We start from the raw sequence: 17,548 nt of genomic DNA on the forward strand, positions 1-17,548 counted from the left end.
TAGACAAGGATCTGTTTAAATGCCATTCTGTTTTCACTTCCGTTCTTAAAATTGCCTCCATCTTTTAGCAAACTGATCCATGTTTTCAGTTAAACAGGTTAAAGTGTACAGCAGCCTTCCTGTCACACAGCCCCGACTGCACTCATGTCACCGTGTAACTCGACACAGCATTGTGTTGTCCTGAGTGAGGGAGCTGATCACTCGGTCTGCCCGTGTCCTGTGCCGATACTCGCCTGCTGCACCATGAGGGCTAAAGTCTCAGACATGCACAGTAAGGACTGTGTCAAAGTGGCTGTCAGAGTCCGACCGTTCAACAAGGTCAGTGTGCTGATGTTTTCTATAATAACCACTATTTATTTTTCTTTTGTAAGCCTTTGTCTGCGGTCTGCTTTTCAAATACTCATATATTGCATTCTTAAGGTGTGACCCACACTGATATACTGCATACTTTATATACCCTGATAAATCCTGTTGCTTCTTTTAACATGTACAACAGTAAATAGTACATTAAATCCACAGGGCTAGTGATTTCAGTCTGAGCAGACAGATGCAGCGTAATTTAATAAATGAAATCAAAAAGAAAAAGATGCTCTGTGGATTTGGAGAATGTAATAAAGTGATCAGTTCAGTGATCAGGAGTGATCAGTTTTCATAAGATGTCTCTTCCTTATCTACAGGGAGTGCAGAATTATTAGGCAAGTTGTATTTTTGAGGAATAATTTTATTATTGAACAACAACCATGTTCTCAATGAACCCAAAAAACTCATTAATATCAAAGCTGAATGTTTTTGGAAGTAGTTTTTAGTTTGTTTTTAGTTTTAGCTATTTTAGGGGGATATCTGTGTGTGCAGGTGACTATTACTGTGCATAATTATTAGGCAACTTAACAAAAAACAAATATATACCCATTTCAGTTATTTATTTTTACCAGTGAAACCAATATAACATCTCCACATTCACAAATATACATTTCTGACATTCAAAAACAAAACAAAAACAAATCAGCGACCAATATAGCCACCTTTCTTTGCAAGGACACTCAAAAGCCTGCCATCCATGGATTCTGTCAGTGTTTTGATCTGTTCACCATCAACATTGCGTGCAGCAGCAACCACAGCCTCCCAGACACTGTTCAGAGAGGTGTACTGTTTTCCCTCCTTGTAAATCTCACATTTGATGATGGACCACAGGTTCTCAATGGGGTTCAGATCAGGTGAACAAGGAGGCCATGTCATTAGTTTTTCTTCTTTTATACCCTTTCTTGCCAGCCACGCTGTGGAGTACTTGGACGCGTGTGATGGAGCATTGTCCTGCATGAAAATCATGTTTTTCTTGAAGGATGCAGACTTCTTCCTGTACCACTGCTTGAAGAAGGTGTCTTCCAGAAACTGGCAGTAGGACTGGGAGTTGAGCTTGACTCCATCCTCAACCCGAAAAGGCCCCACAAGCTCATCTTTGATGATACCAGCCCAAACCAGTACTCCACCTCCACCTTGCTGGCGTCTGAGTCGGACTGGAGCTCTCTGCCCTTTACCAATCCAGCCACGGGCCCATCCATCTGGCCCATCAAGACTCACTCTCATTTCATCAGTCCATAAAACCTTAGAAAAATCAGTCTTGAGATATTTCTTGGCCCAGTCTTGACGTTTCAGCTTGTGTGTCTTGTTCAGTGGTGGTCGTCTTTCAGCCTTTCTTACCTTGGCCATGTCTCTGAGTATTGCACACCTTGTGCTTTTGGGCACTCCAGTGATGTTGCAGCTCTGAAATATGGCCAAACTGGTGGCAAGTGGCATCTTGGCAGCTGCACGCTTGACTTTTCTCAGTTCATGGGCAGTTATTTTGCGCCTTGGTTTTTCCACACGCTTCTTGCGACCCTGTTGACTATTTTGAATGAAACGCTTGATTGTTCGATGATCACGCTTCAGAAGCTTTGCAATTTTAAGACTGCTGCATCCCTCTGCAAGATATCTCACTATTTTTGACTTTTCTGAGCCTGTCAAGTCCTTCTTTTGACCCATTTTGCCAAAGGAAAGGAAGTTGCCTAATATTTATGCACACCTGATATAGGGTGTTGATGTCATTAGACCACACCCCTTCTCATTACAGAGATGCACATCACCTAATATGCTTAATTGGTAGTAGGCTTTCGAGCCTATACAGCTTGGAGTAAGACAACATGCATGAAGAGGATGATGTGGACAAAATACTCATTTGCCTAATAATTCTGCACTCCCTGTATATATGCACTGACCGTTGTCCCCCGGTAGGACTGTACTGAGTCTGGTGAAAACTGTTTCAAAAAATTCAAATTGTGTGTTATTGTGTCCACCTTCCCTTCCACTTACCCTCACATTTTCCTTGAAATCTAAAATAAATGCTTTTATAAACCATTTGCTCTCCCCGCTCTTTTTAGTCTCTCTCTCTCTCTCGTTTCATCTTCTTTCATTTTCTCCCTTCACTCAGAGAGAGAGGGATGCGGGCAGTCGCTGTATCATCTCCATGGTTTCAAGCTCCATCACCATCCAGGACCCACGGGATTCCCAGAACCGACGGTCTTTCTGTTTCGATTATGCCTATTGGTCCCACAGCGGTTTCACAAGAGACCACAGGGGTGTCTATGTGCCTGAAGAGCCGGGAGGGAGATACGCTGACCAGGTCAGGTCATAAATGAGCTGGGAGTGTGTTGTGCAAGACAAAATCTAGATGGTTTGGGCAGAATAAATCTGAATGGATATGAAGTGAGTTATAAGATTAATAAGAATTAATTTACATCTCATGAGATATCATCCATTCCCAGGACAGCGTGTTCCAAGATTTGGGAGAAGGAATATTGGAAAATGCGCTGCAGGTAGCACTCAGTCTTTATTTGATACTCTCTATCTCATGTTATCAACTCTTAATAATAAATGTTCTAAAATTACATGCGCAGGGTTATAATGCCACATTGTTAGCCTACGGTCAGACCGGCTCGGGGAAGAGTTACTCGATGATGGGTTATGGGCCTAACAAAGGCCTAATTCCTAAACTCTGCGACCGGTTGTTTCAAGCCATCAGAGAAAACCAGGAGAACAGACAATGTCAGGTGAAAGAAAAACACAAGACAATGCAGAATGCTACGAATGATTAAGTGTGTAAATGATATAAAATGTGTTTTTTCCCTTATGTCCCTGCAGGTCTTTTTCAGTATGTTGGAAATCTATAATGAGCAGGTGGTATTTGGAGCAAATTCGTTTCTCTGGATATGATACATGCTACGATGCCATTATGTTTCCTGACTCTTGCTTTTCCTCCCCTCTCTGTCCAGGTAGTTGACTTGCTGTCTCGGGCGTCTCGGACTCCGGGCGGGCTCAGAGTCCGAGAGGAGCAGCAACGAGGATTCTATGTGGAGGGTCTCCGCACAGTCCCCTGCGAGACTGCAGCTCAGGTAGAGAGATGAATGGAAAAAGGATACAAACCAAACAACTGCACTAGCCAAGGGCTAAGGCAGTCATGTGCAGTTAATATTAGAATCTTTAGGGAAATAAATGCTTTGTGATCTTCTTCAAAGAGAGCATCATGAAGCAGTCCAGCATGAATCTGTTGGACTCGTCTGGCAGTGAGCATCAGCATTCATCAGAGACAGAAACTAACAGAGTTAAACAGGATACGGCCATCAGTCAGAGCCCCACCACACTGGGCCATGTTGAAGCATGCAAATGGACATGCTGCTGTTTGATCTAAAAACAAAAAAATATGATTTTTTTCAGAAAAATGTGTTTGCAGGTGGAGCAGTTGATGGAGCAGGGGACGAGGACTCGAACCACTGCTGCCACCCACATGAACGCCAACAGCAGCCGCTCACACATGCTCATTATCCTCCAGCTCAAACAGGTAAAGAGGTGCTGCGCACACTTTTCAAATTTGTTAACATAATTAATACAAGAACAAACGTATGTTGTATAAATCTACATTTATATAAGAGACTGTAACTCCCTGTCAGATCTTCTCTAAAGAGAGCATCACGAAGCAGTCCAACATCAACCTGGTGGACCTGGCTGGCAGTGAGCGTCAGCGTTCATCGGGGTCAGAAGCTGATAGGCTCAAAGAGGGCACGGCAATCAACCTGAGCCTCACCACCCTGGGCAATGTCATCAGGTGACCTGCTGTTTGATTTGATTTACTTTGCATTTACTTTAGTTTTTAGTATTTTTGACACTCTTCCCTCATCTCTCCTCCAGCTCCCTGGCTGATGTTGCGGTGGGGAAGAAGGTCGTCCATATTCCTTACAGAGACTCGGCCCTCACAAAGTTGCTGCAGTCTGCACTGGGAGGCAACAGTCGCACTGTTATGGTAACGGACACTCATTTGATACGAGGTTGAGTCTTTGCAAGATGCTTTTAAAGTAAATTGAATATATTTGTTTTTAAGATTGCCACATTGAGCCCTGCTGATATCTGCTATGAGGAGTCTCTCTCCACGCTGCGCTACGCTGAGAGGTACAATAAGCACTGTAAAGTCTTCTGGATATTTCCCTTCTGCTCTATAAGTAACATATTTAATATAAGTTTTATACTTTTATAGTCTCCTTTATGTCGTTCCACACCTCACTTCTTGTCCCTCCACCTTTTCCACTTCTTCAGGGCAAAGCGTATCCAGAACCGTGCAGTGGTGAACGAGAGCCCCACCGAGCGCCTCGTTAAAGAACTAAAGGCAGAGAACGCCAGACTGTTGCAGCGTCTGAGCCGTCTGGGCCAGGAGGGACGCAGGGCGAATGACGAGACCAGTAAGAATCAGTGTTTGAATGCAGCAGAATGGGATTCAGCCGGCAAGAGCTGTTGACAGGTCGTCTCATATCTTTGTGTGTTCAGAGGAGCTCCGTCAGCTGCTGACCCACAATGAGCTTCAGATCAGAGCCATTCAGACTCTATGGGAGCAGCACGTGCAGGAGGCCCTGAAAGACTGGGAGCAACAGTATGCTAACATCACACAGGTGCATGCATACATGCACACCCAAAACACACAAGCAAAGGTTGCAAATGCATTTGATGGAGGTTTTGTATGTAGTGTCTTTAAATGGATGTTTCTCGTTTCCCTCGTCCTCACTGGCAGGAGAGGAGGATGATGCAGATGCATCCCTACATCCTGAACATCAACGAGGATGCTCAGCTGTCGGGGGTGGTGAAGCTTTTCATCCAGGAGGGTTAGTTCATCTGAATCTCTCTGTCTCTGTACCACGAGGTGTATGGTTCTCTCCCTGATAGAGGAAGCTACTAAAGGTGGACAATACCAGATAGTTAAATAGCTTAAACAGCTTAATGTAACAAACATGTTCTGCTGATTTTAACATGTTTGGTGAAATGATTATCTTTTTATCTTCAGGGGAATGGGACATCGGACTGTGTGACTCCTCCCCACGGTCCATTTGTATCAAGGGTCTAGGGTGAGTTTGCCATCATTGCAAAGAATAAGAAAGTTGTCTTTCTTCTGTATGCATATACACTGATGGGGTCTAAATATTCTTTACATCAGTTTTCTGTCTTACATAAAATTGTTTGTGAGGGGCAGCCAATCAAAAGCTGTTAAAGGGTGGGTATCCATAAAATGAGAGGAGATCCAGTAATAACATAACTAAGGATTATCTTGATGTGTGAATCATGCAAACCTACTGCAGCAGAGTCCAATACTAAAAATATACGGAGCTGGGAAGGAGTCGGATGAGTCCCCTTTTTTGTTTTTATGTGCGTTAGGATCCAGGAACGTCATGCTGTGTTCAGGAATGAACAGCGCAGGGTAACGCTGACCCCGATGGCAGGAACAAAGGTTATTGTAAATGGCAATCCTGTTTCCCAGACAACAGAGCTGCAGCACCTGGTGGGTATTGACTCAAACCTCAATTATATGATGTGGTTGTGTGACATGCTGTTTGATATATATATATTTTTTTTATCAGGATCGTCTCATTCTGGGTTCCAACTGTACCTACCTGTTTATTGGTTATCCATCAGAGAGATGCGGGGATGACTGGAGTCGCTATGATTACGATTACTTCCAGTCTGAACTGGCTGTAGCTGAGGGCATCCACCTGGGTGAGCGGGAGCGTGATTAACTCCACATGAAGGGCTCTTATTTTTTGAAGGAAACTCACTGAACTCATTATATTATTCATCTGCATGTGTTTAGGTGAGTCCAGTGCTGGATTGAGTCAGACAGACCCCAGTCTGCTAGCTGTCTTCTATGATTACATCAAATTGATGCCCATGGTGGCTGAGGCCAACCAGATGAGCCAGGAATTGAGCAAGGTAACGAACGGCCTCAGGGTGAAAAATTCTGCAGTTAACGTGTTCCTAGAAAGCAAATATCTTTGGTTTCCTGTGCGTCATCAGATTCTGGCCATGTGTTGCATTGTGTTTGCAGGGTGTGGCGTTCAAGCTGGAGATAAAAAATCTGGCACTGTCAGATTCAAAAGGCCACGATCTAGAGAAAGACATCGTTGTCAGAGTCACCTCCAAAGGAACCAAGCAGGTTGGTCTGTCCCTGTACGGGGTGTTTTGTCACTTGTGTAAACTGGAGCGTCACTTTGAAAGATTACAATCTTTGCATGGACTCTGCAGGTCTGGATGTGGTCCAAAGCCAAGTTTATTAACCGCAAGTTTCTGATGGAAGAGGTTTACCAGCAGCATTTGGCAGAGCAGAGCGGAGACAATGTATGCTAGCTGAAAGAACAATGCTGATGTTTGTTGGCTTGTATTTACCTTTACATCTCTGCAGATGATTAAGCTAAATTAAGCATCTGCATATATATATATATATATATATATATATATATATATATATATATCTCAAGCTATATTGATATCACATATTGTTAGGATGGTCAGCACTTCCTAAAGCATAAACGTTTCCGGACCAGTAACTCTATTTTTAAGACTTTTATTTTTTAGGAAGTAGCCGGGCTGTCAACAGTAACATTACCCAGAGATAAAGACCCATTCTGGGATCCAATTGAGCCTCTTCTCCTGGGCACTGCCCACCTTTGGCTCCAATCGTTGGCCTTCCGCATTCCTCTGGAAGAGCAGCTAGAGGTACAAACTGATATACTGCATACACACTGGCACCTTCATCTAAAAGTATTTTCAGATGACAGTTAAATAAAGTCAGTGGGTGATGATCCCGGTCTGCAGGTGTTGGGGTCAGAGGGCACAGAGGAAGGCATTCTACAAATACAGCTGGTCCCCTGCTCTTCAACTGGACTGTATGTCACACATGCACAGACACACAGACCTTCAGGGCACAGGTATATCAGTAACTAGACGTTTGCACTTTCCAGCCCTCTGGGTGAGGATGACATCCTGATTGACCCATCAGAGATACTGGGTAGACGACTAGACTTCCAGCTGGTCCTGGATCAGTGTTGTGGCTTACGCTGGATCAGAGAGGCCCGCAATCGAGGGGTTCAAATTGGGTAAGGCACATGTGGCTCAGTGTAGAGTACACTGCATTAAATCCTATTGAACTTGGAGATGAAGACCTGGTACATATTTATTGGCACATAGAGGAAGCTGTTAATAATTTTAGCTTTTGAAAAGGTACTGTGGACTCAAGCGTGAAGTCTCCTGTCATGTCGTCTTCTAAAGAAGAGAGTGGTGAGATGCTTTCTTCTCTCCGACATTACTTAATCTCCCTACTCTGTTAGTTTCAGGTTATTTGACTGCAGCCAGCCTCTGTACACTCCAGCTGTTTGGCACAACGTGAATCCTTTGCTGGATCACAGAGTCCACTTTGCCTCCCTCCACACCTCCCAGCGTCTGCTAGACTACCTGCAGAGCAGCGCTGTGGTGCTGGAGCTCTGGGGCCTTCAAGGTGAGGATGAACATTTTTTTACGGTATTTTGCCTGAGGTAAGTAAACTCAGTGATAGCTATTACAACAACAAGAGATGCTTAATATTTTTTAACGAACCGACTGGGATTTAAACATTTAAACTGGATTTTAATGTCATCGTGTGTACATTATACATCACATTATTTAATTTCTCATGCAGATTTAAGAAAAGCCACAGCTGAAATAGAAAGTTTCTTTCAAAATTGCTGCTCAGTGCTTGTTTTCTATCCCAGAGGGCTGCACTCATTTGAAGTGTTCACTGGAAGGTGTGCGGATGACTACAGATAGCATCTTCATCATCGATGAATCGAGTCCAACAGAAAACACAGTGAGTTAGACGTTTAGGAGTAATTGTTTACTTTGACATGAGTTATTTATTGTCTTATTTATTCAGTGTGTGTGTGTTTTATCGCAGCCTGTGGACTCCTCAGACCTCAGTTGTTCAGTAAGAGCTCTTCAGCAGGACTTAGATGAATTAAAGAGTGTTAATGAATCACTGAGGAAAGAGAATCACAGTCTGAGGGAACAACTCAACACAGCCAGAAATGGTAACTAAAACATACACGAGTTTGTGTTTCTATTCCAAAGAACTGAAAAAATTACCACGCATATCACGTTGGAAGCTTTTGACTTGCTCTTTCAGAAACACACACACACATTTCTCTCTTCTGGTTTTAGGTGGCGAGGCTGCGCGTAGTCGCTCGGTGCGTCCCAGCTGTGATGCAGAGTTTGCCCGCGCTCTGAAGGTTTTCTATCACAGTATGACTTCAGTAAGAGGTCAGCTGCAGCGCCTGCGCAGACACAGGCCCAGCGTACGTATTCACGTGTTATCTTCTGTCTTAGCGTGAGTTAGTGTTACTACAGTGAGGACATGCTTAAAATCTTAAAAGAATTATTGACTTTAAACGTAAGGAATATGGTTCAGAGAATGGGAGCTGATGTTATAGCAATTTACAAAATCTTTTGATGAATTACACTTGAACAGCTTGAATCCTGCCCATGGGTAAAACATTCCTGTTTGCGCATCATGCAGGATGTTAATGTGCGTGCTTTCCAGGAGGAGTCAGACCTGCTGGGGCTCAGACTGTTTGTGGATGAGCAGAGTCGTTTGCTGAGAGTCTTCTCGGAGCAGCTGGAACAGAGCGTCTCTACACTCAAACAAGATGTGGCCGCCATCGTCCGCCGGAAACGAGAACGATCAGGAATCTGGTCTTGACCAGGGTTTTTCATTTTTTAGGAAAGTACACATTTATGTTGACACTTTAATTTCACATTCTGCTGATATTCCAGTTGAGGAAGGTATGAAATAAGCAGATCAGGTTCTTACAAACTAAATTCTTTGTTTGGGGAAATAAACATGACGGGGATCTGTTATGATGCTCCTCATTTTCTGTCATATACACTTTTCAAATGGTACATGCTTGTGTTAAAGCTGGAAAAACCATTAAGATAATGAGGTGCCTGAGAGCCAAAACCTCAGAATCAATTTTTTTCGACTCTTAGCTCTGTAGGATGTCACCGAGAGCAGATATCCCTAATATCTAATATCTGAGGCACAGCAGCTCCACTCACTTGTTTTAACAGTCAAATTAACTGAGGGGCTGCAAACGCTCAGTAAAGGGGCTGTATTCACCATATTTTCTGTAATATTTCCTTCTTACTTTTTGTCTAAAGTGTAGTTTATTCTGGTGGCATCAACTTATCTCCAGATATTTTAGTTCGCTTGGGTAACAACAATGTATATGCAAGTCTACTATTAAGAGAGTAACTACAAGTGAAGTCTATTTAAAAAAAAAAAAGTTTATTAGACTGCATGTAAAAGACATCGTTACAGTTCCAAACTGCAAATAAATTAAAAGGCAAAGACAGCTCAAGTTTCAAAATTCACAAAATTCTTACACATTTTTTTTAAGCATCATGAAAAATCCATGGTGTTTTCAAGCTAATGTAGTTCACTTTGAAGCTGTATCACAGGAGGACATCAGAAATCTTCCTCGTGTCTCACTGTGGGAGATTACTGTTAACGTAAGTGAACAAGAAAAGATGTCAAACAGCTGAGCGAGATCGTCTTTATCGAGTTTATGACATATTTACGACAGCGTCTCACTGTAACGTCTAATTTAGGGGTAAAAAGCACAACGGTTGATGTTTGTAAGCAGTCATGACTTCTAAGAGTACAGACAGTTGCTGTAGGTCCAAAAAAAGATTAGCGTGGGCACATTTACAGGAGGAGAGGCAGATGTGAGGCAGATTAGTCATCACACAGTACAGAATTAAAAAAAAAAAAATCTATGTACAAGAAATATGCAGGCAGACAAGCTGACAGCACGTAGCTGCTCATGAGAAATTAAAAAAAAAAGACAGACAGAGAGGAGAGGAGCGAGGCAACGGTGAGAGGCAGAGGATAAGCCTGGCTTCAACCGAAGAGGTAGACTGTGGGATGGAGAGACAGTTACAGATATTCTACTGCAAGGAGAGTTGAGATTCTTCACAAATAAGCACCACATTTTATTTTTTATCAGAACTGATCATGTTAGGTTTAAGATCAATATCTTTCTTTCCAGAACAGCACCCAGTAGCATGAATGTACAAGTACAGAGAAAGCTGAGGGTCCAGGTGAGGTAGGTTAATCAGGTTTCTAGGATTAGGGAAGAAACGGAGCTGCATGAACATGAAACAATATTAATTTCCTTTTGCTCAAAGAGCAGAAAATAAATGTCAGAGAACATGAAGCACAATTACTGAACATTTCTTTTTCTAATGTTGGACTGTCAGTTGTCTGCACCTCTTTGGGCAAGTTTGAGCCTGAGGAACGGGACTACAGATGATCACAGAGCATTTACAGGAGAAGTTTTGGTGTTTATAGTACATTGGTGATTATTACATAAGGAAAAAAAAAAGCACTTCCTTCCTAAAGGAAACCCATGTGAAGCACTGCTATCTGTTTCCATTTTAAATTACAGTCCTATCTGTGCAGCCATGGGGTTTGAATACACTGATTTTGTTCTCACCTAACATCTATCAGCTTTCTTTTTCAGAGGGTAAAAACATGGGGTTGTGTGTTAATCAGATTGTAAAGCCACAGGAGGCATATTTTAGATTTTGACCTGCTATCTCGTTTATTCTTATAAAACACTGAGCATGCATTTGATGTGTAAAATATTATCTTGCTTGCTTCCAAAGTTGCCTTATCGCTTCTTTGCCAGGCTCAAGCCTCAGTGCAGACAATTCACAAGACTGTATAAAAGATGGACGTGGCTTCCAGTTGTGAACGCCTTAAACCTGCATTCTGTTTTATGGTCACCAGGGGGCGATAGCTGTGGTTGTTTCAGCCACTCGTTTGAGATCACGCTGAATAAAAATAACTTGTGATATAATAATAATGATAGCTTGTGATTGACAGGATGTTAGCCAATGAGTGTGTAGTTTCACAGTCAAACCAGCTTTCTTCCATCACATCCAGTTTCAAAACATCGAGATGGCTCATCGAAGCTTCAAGATGGGACTTTACAAACTAGTAGGTGATTACATGGTAGCTATGTCCACCTTTTATATTGTATATGTCAGTACTAAAATACTTTTTTGGCTGACTTGAAATAAATATCTGTGCATGTAAATAAGAGCACAGACGATCCATTACAGCCATGGCCATACTTTATCACTCTGAAACAACCCTTTTACATTCATGGTTGGAAAACGTTTCCTCTTTCAGCTCCCTCCTTCAAGCTCAAGGGGAGAATTAAAATTTAAAAACACATGACTAGTGATGTCTCCATTTCCCACTTTCTCACTCACTCACACACACACACACACACAATGAAGCTTTCAGCAGCAGAAGACAAACTTCACAGTATAAAAATAACTCAATAAACCACAGAGAGGTCCATGATTTCACATTAGGCCCATTTTTTTTTTTCCATTTTCTGAAGCCACGCAAAGACAAACGTCACTCATTAAGAGCTGCGATCCAGAGCAGTAGAGTCGGCAGTGTTCACGTATTTAACATTATATTCATATAGGTCCTGGAAGATGATCACCAATATATGGATGATGCCACTATCAACCAGACTGAGATACACCTTTGTCAGTGTCTGTTTGTTTCCATTGCTAGCTTTCCCTGAATAATGTCTCGAGTGTCACCAAAAGATCTGAGGACGAGGATTTATTCCTGTTGGCTCAGCCTGTTGAATCAAGCAGACCAGGTGTAAACTCAAAATAATTCAGTGAGCAAACTGGTCCACCTTACAGCAAAACTCCATCAAAATTTAGAGGAGTCGTGGTTACTGCTCACAAACAACCACAGATTACCAACACAGCACTCAGAGACACATTCCCCATCCTCAAAAAAGAAAACACAAACAGACTGCTGTGTATCTGCTGAGTTCACGTCTCCATCCTTTCACTGATCCAGTGTCTCAGGCGCTGGTGCCTTCGTTCTCAGCCGCTCGCCCGTCGCTCGCCGTCGTTCCATGTGTGATGAGGGTAGGTGGCGCCTCAGACACGTCTCGCTGGCTGCTGTGCCTCGAGTGGCTGTCTATCTGATGGAGGCTGCTGTGAGTGGAGAGCGGATGGTCGAGACGTGGATTGCTGCCATGGAAACTGCGGTCCTCTGTACCTCGGTAAACCACGGTATCGCTCCTAAGAGGAGAAGCAATGAAAGAAAAGCTGAGCTTCGATTGATTCACATCGTCTGAGAGAAAGCGAGAGTATCGTGGATTTCCTGGTCTACCTGTCATCTCGAGTGCGGCGCAGGCTGCCGTGGTAGCTGGCCTTGCTGTGGACGCTGCTGGCCTTACTCCTGGTGGAGGAGGGGTGCCCGTGGTGAGTTCTAACTGGTTCATCTAGGTCGTCTAGAACAGCTAAGTGGGTGGAGGAGGCGTGTGTGGAAGTACCCTACAGAAGGAGAGATCAAACACATGTAGAGCTGAAACCACTGAGATTAAAGATTTATTTGAACACCTGACACCTTTGCACAACGTGTAAATATTCAAATCCAACAGGCTACATCTTGCTCTGTGTACATTACTCCAGCATAAGAATTCATATCTTTTGGATCTTGACTCAAATCTAATGACAAGATTATGCCTCAGGTTATTACTTTTATTATTATGATAGACACCTAACCAGGTTCACAGGCGTTGAAAAGCTTCATTGATGATGCGGCTAAATATCATCAATGAAGAAATATGTACATGAAAACACAAGTCTGATTAAACCTTTATCAAAGCTTCTAGATGCTGACAAGAGAGACTGCAACAGGCATACAAGATACAATCTTTCATTTCAGTTTTCTCTTCCTTTCATCAGTTTCAAATGAGCTCAGAGCCGTAACCTGTGGACATTCATGTTTGAACTTTACTCCCACGGCACTTATAAATAATTCCTTCCTGCTTTTTTTTTTTAATCACTGTTGTCTTTGCAGTCCTACCTGAGTGGATGTCCCTCTGGACTTCCTAACGATGGGGGTGTTGGGCTCACGCAGCAGAGACTGAGCAAAGTCCGGCTGCTCTTGCAGCACCTGGCGAGACTCATTCACCCCACTGCTGCAGACAGAAAAAGGTGAAGGAGGTCAGAGGTGGGAAGTTTTTACAGAGGGGACAAGTCGCAGATAAAATTGGAACCAAGAGACAGATTGGGGGGGGAAGGAGTAGGAAGACATTTAGGATTCAAGAAGAAATACGGGAAAGAGACAAGAAAACAGTTGATAAGGACAGCATAGGGAAGATTAATGATTAATGTGCTGTTGTATAGCAACGTGTCACCACAAAGGTAAATACAGTAGAGATACTAAACCCCTGAACAACTGAGAGGGAAGGAAAATTGCACGTGAAACAAAGTACAAGATACTTCTTAGTGCATAATTAGTTGTGATAAACACAATTTAGTTCTCTTGAACATTAAAAGACACACAGTCTCTTCTTACTCTTTGCGCCTGCGTCCATGTAGGAAACTGGCCCACTCAAAACAGGTCTTCTTACTGCCCACCCAGAAAACAGAGGGGATCCCCACCACGAGCATCATCAGATATTTAATTAGGAACAAAACCATGGCCGGCCTGCTGGTCTCCTCAACCTGAAAATAAAATAAAATGCACATGTTAATGACCCAATCATCTAATCAGCACAGCATGGAGTTTTTAAAAACACTGAGTTAAGTGAAGCAGAAGAGAGAGAGGAAGAGAGCAAAGGCTTTGATTATACTGTAGGCAGACTAATTGTGCAGTAGAATATTTCCTCGACAACTAAACATGAAAGATATGCTAAAAGCTTTGGATCCACCAACATTAACAAACTAAAATCCTCAAACATAATCTAGACAAACCCAGCTGTTTGATGGATCTCCCAGCAGAGGGCAGAGATTTACAGCAGTTCTTGGTTCTCTTTTTATTGAATGTAAATCCCAGATTTTTAAGAAATACAACAAACAGAACGCAGGTTCAAGAAGTGCGTGTTTTATTTCTGTGTGGTTCACTCCCAAATCATGGTTTCATCTGTCCGATAAAACTTCACTCTGGGAAACCATCAAACTCACTGTGAGTATTGTGTTAAAAGGTTTTTGTGGAAAACCATTATTTTGTACTTTAGGTGGCCTTTAAGATATCAAATTCTTTAAATTTCTTTTAAATTAAGATAAAAATCTTCCTAAAGATGCTATTAAAGCAATTTACCCTCACTACAGTATCCATGAACAGCTGAGCCTTTTAGTGAGATAAGAGGTTTCTTGTTTTTGAAATCTGGGCCCAGAAGAATTTGCATTTATTAATTAGCTTAAGTCTCTGTCACCCATGCTGAGATGAAATGTGTCTTATTTAGATCATCAGATAAAACGAGGAGCCCTGGGTCTCCAGTAAATTACCACCCGTGAACACACACAAAGAAAGAAACTCAAATGAACTTTAACACCACAAAAGAATCTTCAATTATCCAAGAACAAGCAACTGCGCCCTCTCCCATACACAGAAACCCCCGGGCAAAGATCACATAACACACAGCAATATTGAAATTCCAGAGCTGAAATAGAACGTAAAGGGGATCTTCATGATCTTCACAAACACACACACACTCACACATAGTGACAAGTGATGGAAACAATGACAAAGCCTTATTAAGTAAAGGTGTATGTGTGTGTGTGCACGCATCCAACTGACTGACACACAGGGAGGGATGGAGTATGTTTGCGTCTGCACTGTGCACAATTATCTGGTTAATAATTTAGCACCAGACTATATGAAACACTGCATTCCCACCCATCTTCATAAACAGGACAAAGCCCTTATGGAGGACTGGCAGCAGACCGTGACTAAGCAGCCCAGGGAGCAGAGGGGCTGAAAGATGCAAGCATGAGAAAATCAACTGAAACACAAAGAGAAAAGGAAACGGAGCAAAACAAAGATGGGAGAGTTTTTTTTTTTTTGTGGAATTGGTCTTGAGAGCTATATTAGCTGAGCTAATGATGCATGCCCCACTCTGCTCCCCTCCTTCACAAATACCTACTCACTCAGCCGCATACACAACTAAGTGCCAGCTCTTACCCACTCTCAACCAAGCACTCAGCATCTTTGGCCAAATCCCAGCTCCCACCCTTGGCCCTTAGGTATCCCATGTCTTTGGGAAATTAAAGGATAGTGGTCATCTAGCCCCCCAAACAGAGCGTGGAGGACCACCTTGCCCTAAGCTGCAGTGAAAAATGAAGGGGTAGAGCCAAGGGGAGAATTGAGATTGGCCCTTTGATCATGAAAGAATCCATCTATCCATTCATTTTCTTAACGGCTTAACTTAGGGACGCGGGGGGCTGGAGCCTATCCCAGCAGTCGTCGGACAAGAGGCAGGGTACATTTTGGACAGGTCGCTAACACAGAGAGACAGGTGACAACACGGTCTCACATCCACACCTACGGCCAGTTTAGGATCACCAGTTAATGTGACGTGTGTCTCTTTGGAATGTGGGAGAAGCCCATGCAGGGAGAACATGCCAACTGTACAGTGAAAGGCACCAGCCAATCAGGACGTGCAGAGAAAGCGCTAACCACTTCACCACAATGCTTTCTTTCATTAAGTAAGCATTGGTGTTCTTGTTGTAGTTCCTAAATGTCTTCCCACTACTGTAATCACCTGACATCACTGGCTACAACAAAGGCAAGAGCTCATCTGAATAAAACCAGGTTAAATTCCAGATACCAATTAAAAATCATCTTCACGTTAAACTAGTAATTGTACATTTTTGTATTTATTCCTCAGAACCGAGTGGTTAACATAAACTAGCTAAAATGTTGGCTAACCAGAAAAATGATCTGATTGGACTTTTGTTTTTTTTTTAAAATGAGACTTTGTTTTTCCCTCATGTTTTTATAAACTTCTGGCCTACAGAACAACGGCAAGGCTTAACTTGTAAAAAAGCTAAAAAAAAAACAAATAAAAAAAAAACAACAAAAAAAGTTGAGCTCCATTCTTGAATAATTGTGTATTCATGTGAGGTCAGACAATCGGAAAAATTGACTTTCAGACCAAGAAAACAGACATGATTTTTCTTTTTTGTGGCTATGTGAGTTGCATTTTCTTAAAACCCAGCAGATAAAAGTAAATAACTGGCTAAAAAATAGTTGTAAGAAAAGTTTGATTAATTCCTTTATTGCATATTAGTTATTTTCTAACAGTGTAAGAACTGTGATGACCCCTAGGCGGTGAATGTGTCTGTGTTTTGGTTTTTGTGTTGTGGTTTGTGCTGTGACTTATTCTACAGGCGCTGATTGAAGTAACTGGCTGTATGAGGTAAACCTGGGCTCAGTGAGCTTGGTTATAAAAGCTCCATCCTTTCAGGTCTCTTTTGCTCACTGCCCTGATTTGAATACTAGCTTCCTGAACTAGATCAACTTAGCTACAGCACATATTCTTGGGTTATTTTGCCTTCTACAGACTCTGCCACACACCCACTACTGACTAGCTGACAAACACGTTCTCTTTAATTATGTTCCATAAAATAAATGATCCTTTATTAGTTACTACCTGTGAGGTGGTGCTGTTCAAATACACCAACTTATACTAGTTAAAAAATGATAATTCTAGAGATAATCTTTGTCAGACAGGTTAAGTAACTATATATCAAAAGCAGCTATGAACACTTTGTTTATTTTGCAGTACTTTGCCTTTTCCTGGTCCATGTTGTCCCCTCAGTCTGACTTAAAAAGCACATGAACAGACTTAAGTTGGTGGGATGACTTCACAACTTGGGAATCCTGACCATTTGAGGAGTGCATGAATGGAAGCTATATTGATGTCAGCTCCTTCCACTGGAGAAGTATCTTGTTCTCATTATTTATGATATGTTTAGTAGTCTTACACTTTTCTTTCCTGAGACACAGACAAGCTCCCTCCCCAATAAGGAAAGAAAAACACAGATTCCTCAAAACAGAGCACCTGCGGTTTTTCACCATTCAACTTTGGCAGTGTGACAGCACAGACAAACTGTGAGTGACAGAAGCACAGAGCTCTGATATTTGTTTGCAGCTGAGAAAACAGGCAGCATGTGTTTTCAGACTGTAGACTACCAGATTTGATTAGCTACTCCGACACTTTTTTCCTTAAGACAGGCTATCCAAGTATAAAGTTGCAGCACAACAGCTGGCAGCTGTAAAAATGATTTACACAAGCACCGTCTTAACAAGCACAGATAGTGTCTTCTCTAAAGTTTC

The 17,548-nt window shown here is 42.3% G+C and overlaps 2 protein-coding genes across 4 annotated transcripts in view; one reads left to right on the plus strand and one right to left on the minus strand.

Annotated features, from left to right (window-relative positions):
* The first annotated feature begins 61 nt into the window (after positions 1 to 61).
* kif28 (kinesin family member 28) lies at positions 62 to 9,232 on the plus strand. 2 transcript variants are annotated; one of them, XM_005458969.4, is made up of 27 exons: positions 62 to 318; positions 2,465 to 2,656; positions 2,799 to 2,849; positions 2,931 to 3,083; positions 3,175 to 3,210; positions 3,306 to 3,425; positions 3,764 to 3,871; positions 3,981 to 4,135; positions 4,219 to 4,330; positions 4,409 to 4,476; positions 4,621 to 4,763; positions 4,849 to 4,970; positions 5,090 to 5,180; positions 5,360 to 5,420; positions 5,728 to 5,851; positions 5,931 to 6,066; positions 6,161 to 6,279; positions 6,395 to 6,502; positions 6,592 to 6,684; positions 6,922 to 7,062; positions 7,162 to 7,232; positions 7,308 to 7,442; positions 7,674 to 7,840; positions 8,094 to 8,188; positions 8,276 to 8,408; positions 8,539 to 8,672; positions 8,918 to 9,232. In XM_005458969.4, exons 1-27 carry the CDS (start codon positions 145 to 147, stop codon positions 9,074 to 9,076), a joined length of 3,201 nt encoding a protein of 1,066 aa, XP_005459026.2. In that variant the 5' UTR covers positions 62 to 144; the 3' UTR covers positions 9,077 to 9,232. The 2 variants fall into 2 exon arrangements, with proteins under 2 accessions (XP_005459026.2, XP_025762854.1); XM_025907069.1 differs by having other exon boundaries at positions 2,804 to 2,849.
* Positions 9,233 to 9,640: 408 nt separating this feature from the next.
* The window catches only part of LOC100702483 (frizzled-3), a 32,077-nt gene continuing 24,169 nt past the window's right edge, over positions 9,641 to 17,548 (minus strand). Inside the window, exons 8-11 of one of the 2 annotated variants that reach the window (XM_019359676.2) lie at positions 13,784 to 13,932; positions 13,289 to 13,400; positions 12,590 to 12,753; positions 9,641 to 12,498 (exon numbers count right to left, since the gene is read on the minus strand). In XM_019359676.2, coding sequence (XP_019215221.1) covers positions 12,276 to 12,498; positions 12,590 to 12,753; positions 13,289 to 13,400; positions 13,784 to 13,932 — 648 coding nt within the window. In that variant the 3' untranslated portion in view covers positions 9,641 to 12,275. Of the gene's footprint in view, positions 12,499 to 12,589; positions 12,754 to 13,288; positions 13,404 to 13,783; positions 13,933 to 17,548 lie in introns of both variants that reach the window. The other variant, XM_019359672.2, reaches the window with a different exon arrangement.

The sequence above is a fragment of the Oreochromis niloticus genome, linkage group LG1 (assembly GCF_001858045.2).
Source record: "Oreochromis niloticus isolate F11D_XX linkage group LG1, O_niloticus_UMD_NMBU, whole genome shotgun sequence".
NCBI classification, from domain to species: domain Eukaryota; kingdom Metazoa; phylum Chordata; class Actinopteri; order Cichliformes; family Cichlidae; genus Oreochromis; species Oreochromis niloticus.

Excerpts from the sequence above, each read along its gene's own strand:
- kif28 (XM_005458969.4), top strand. The coding sequence starts at position 145 with ATGTCACCGTGTAACTCGACACAGCATTGTGTTGTCCTGAGTGAGGGA. Across the intron at positions 3,426-3,763 it reads CCTGCGAGACTGCAGCTCAG|GTGGAGCAGTTGATGGAGCA; the intron begins GTAGAGAGATGA and ends ATGTGTTTGCAG. Across the intron at positions 4,136-4,218 it reads ACCCTGGGCAATGTCATCAG|CTCCCTGGCTGATGTTGCGG; the intron begins GTGACCTGCTGT and ends TCTCTCCTCCAG.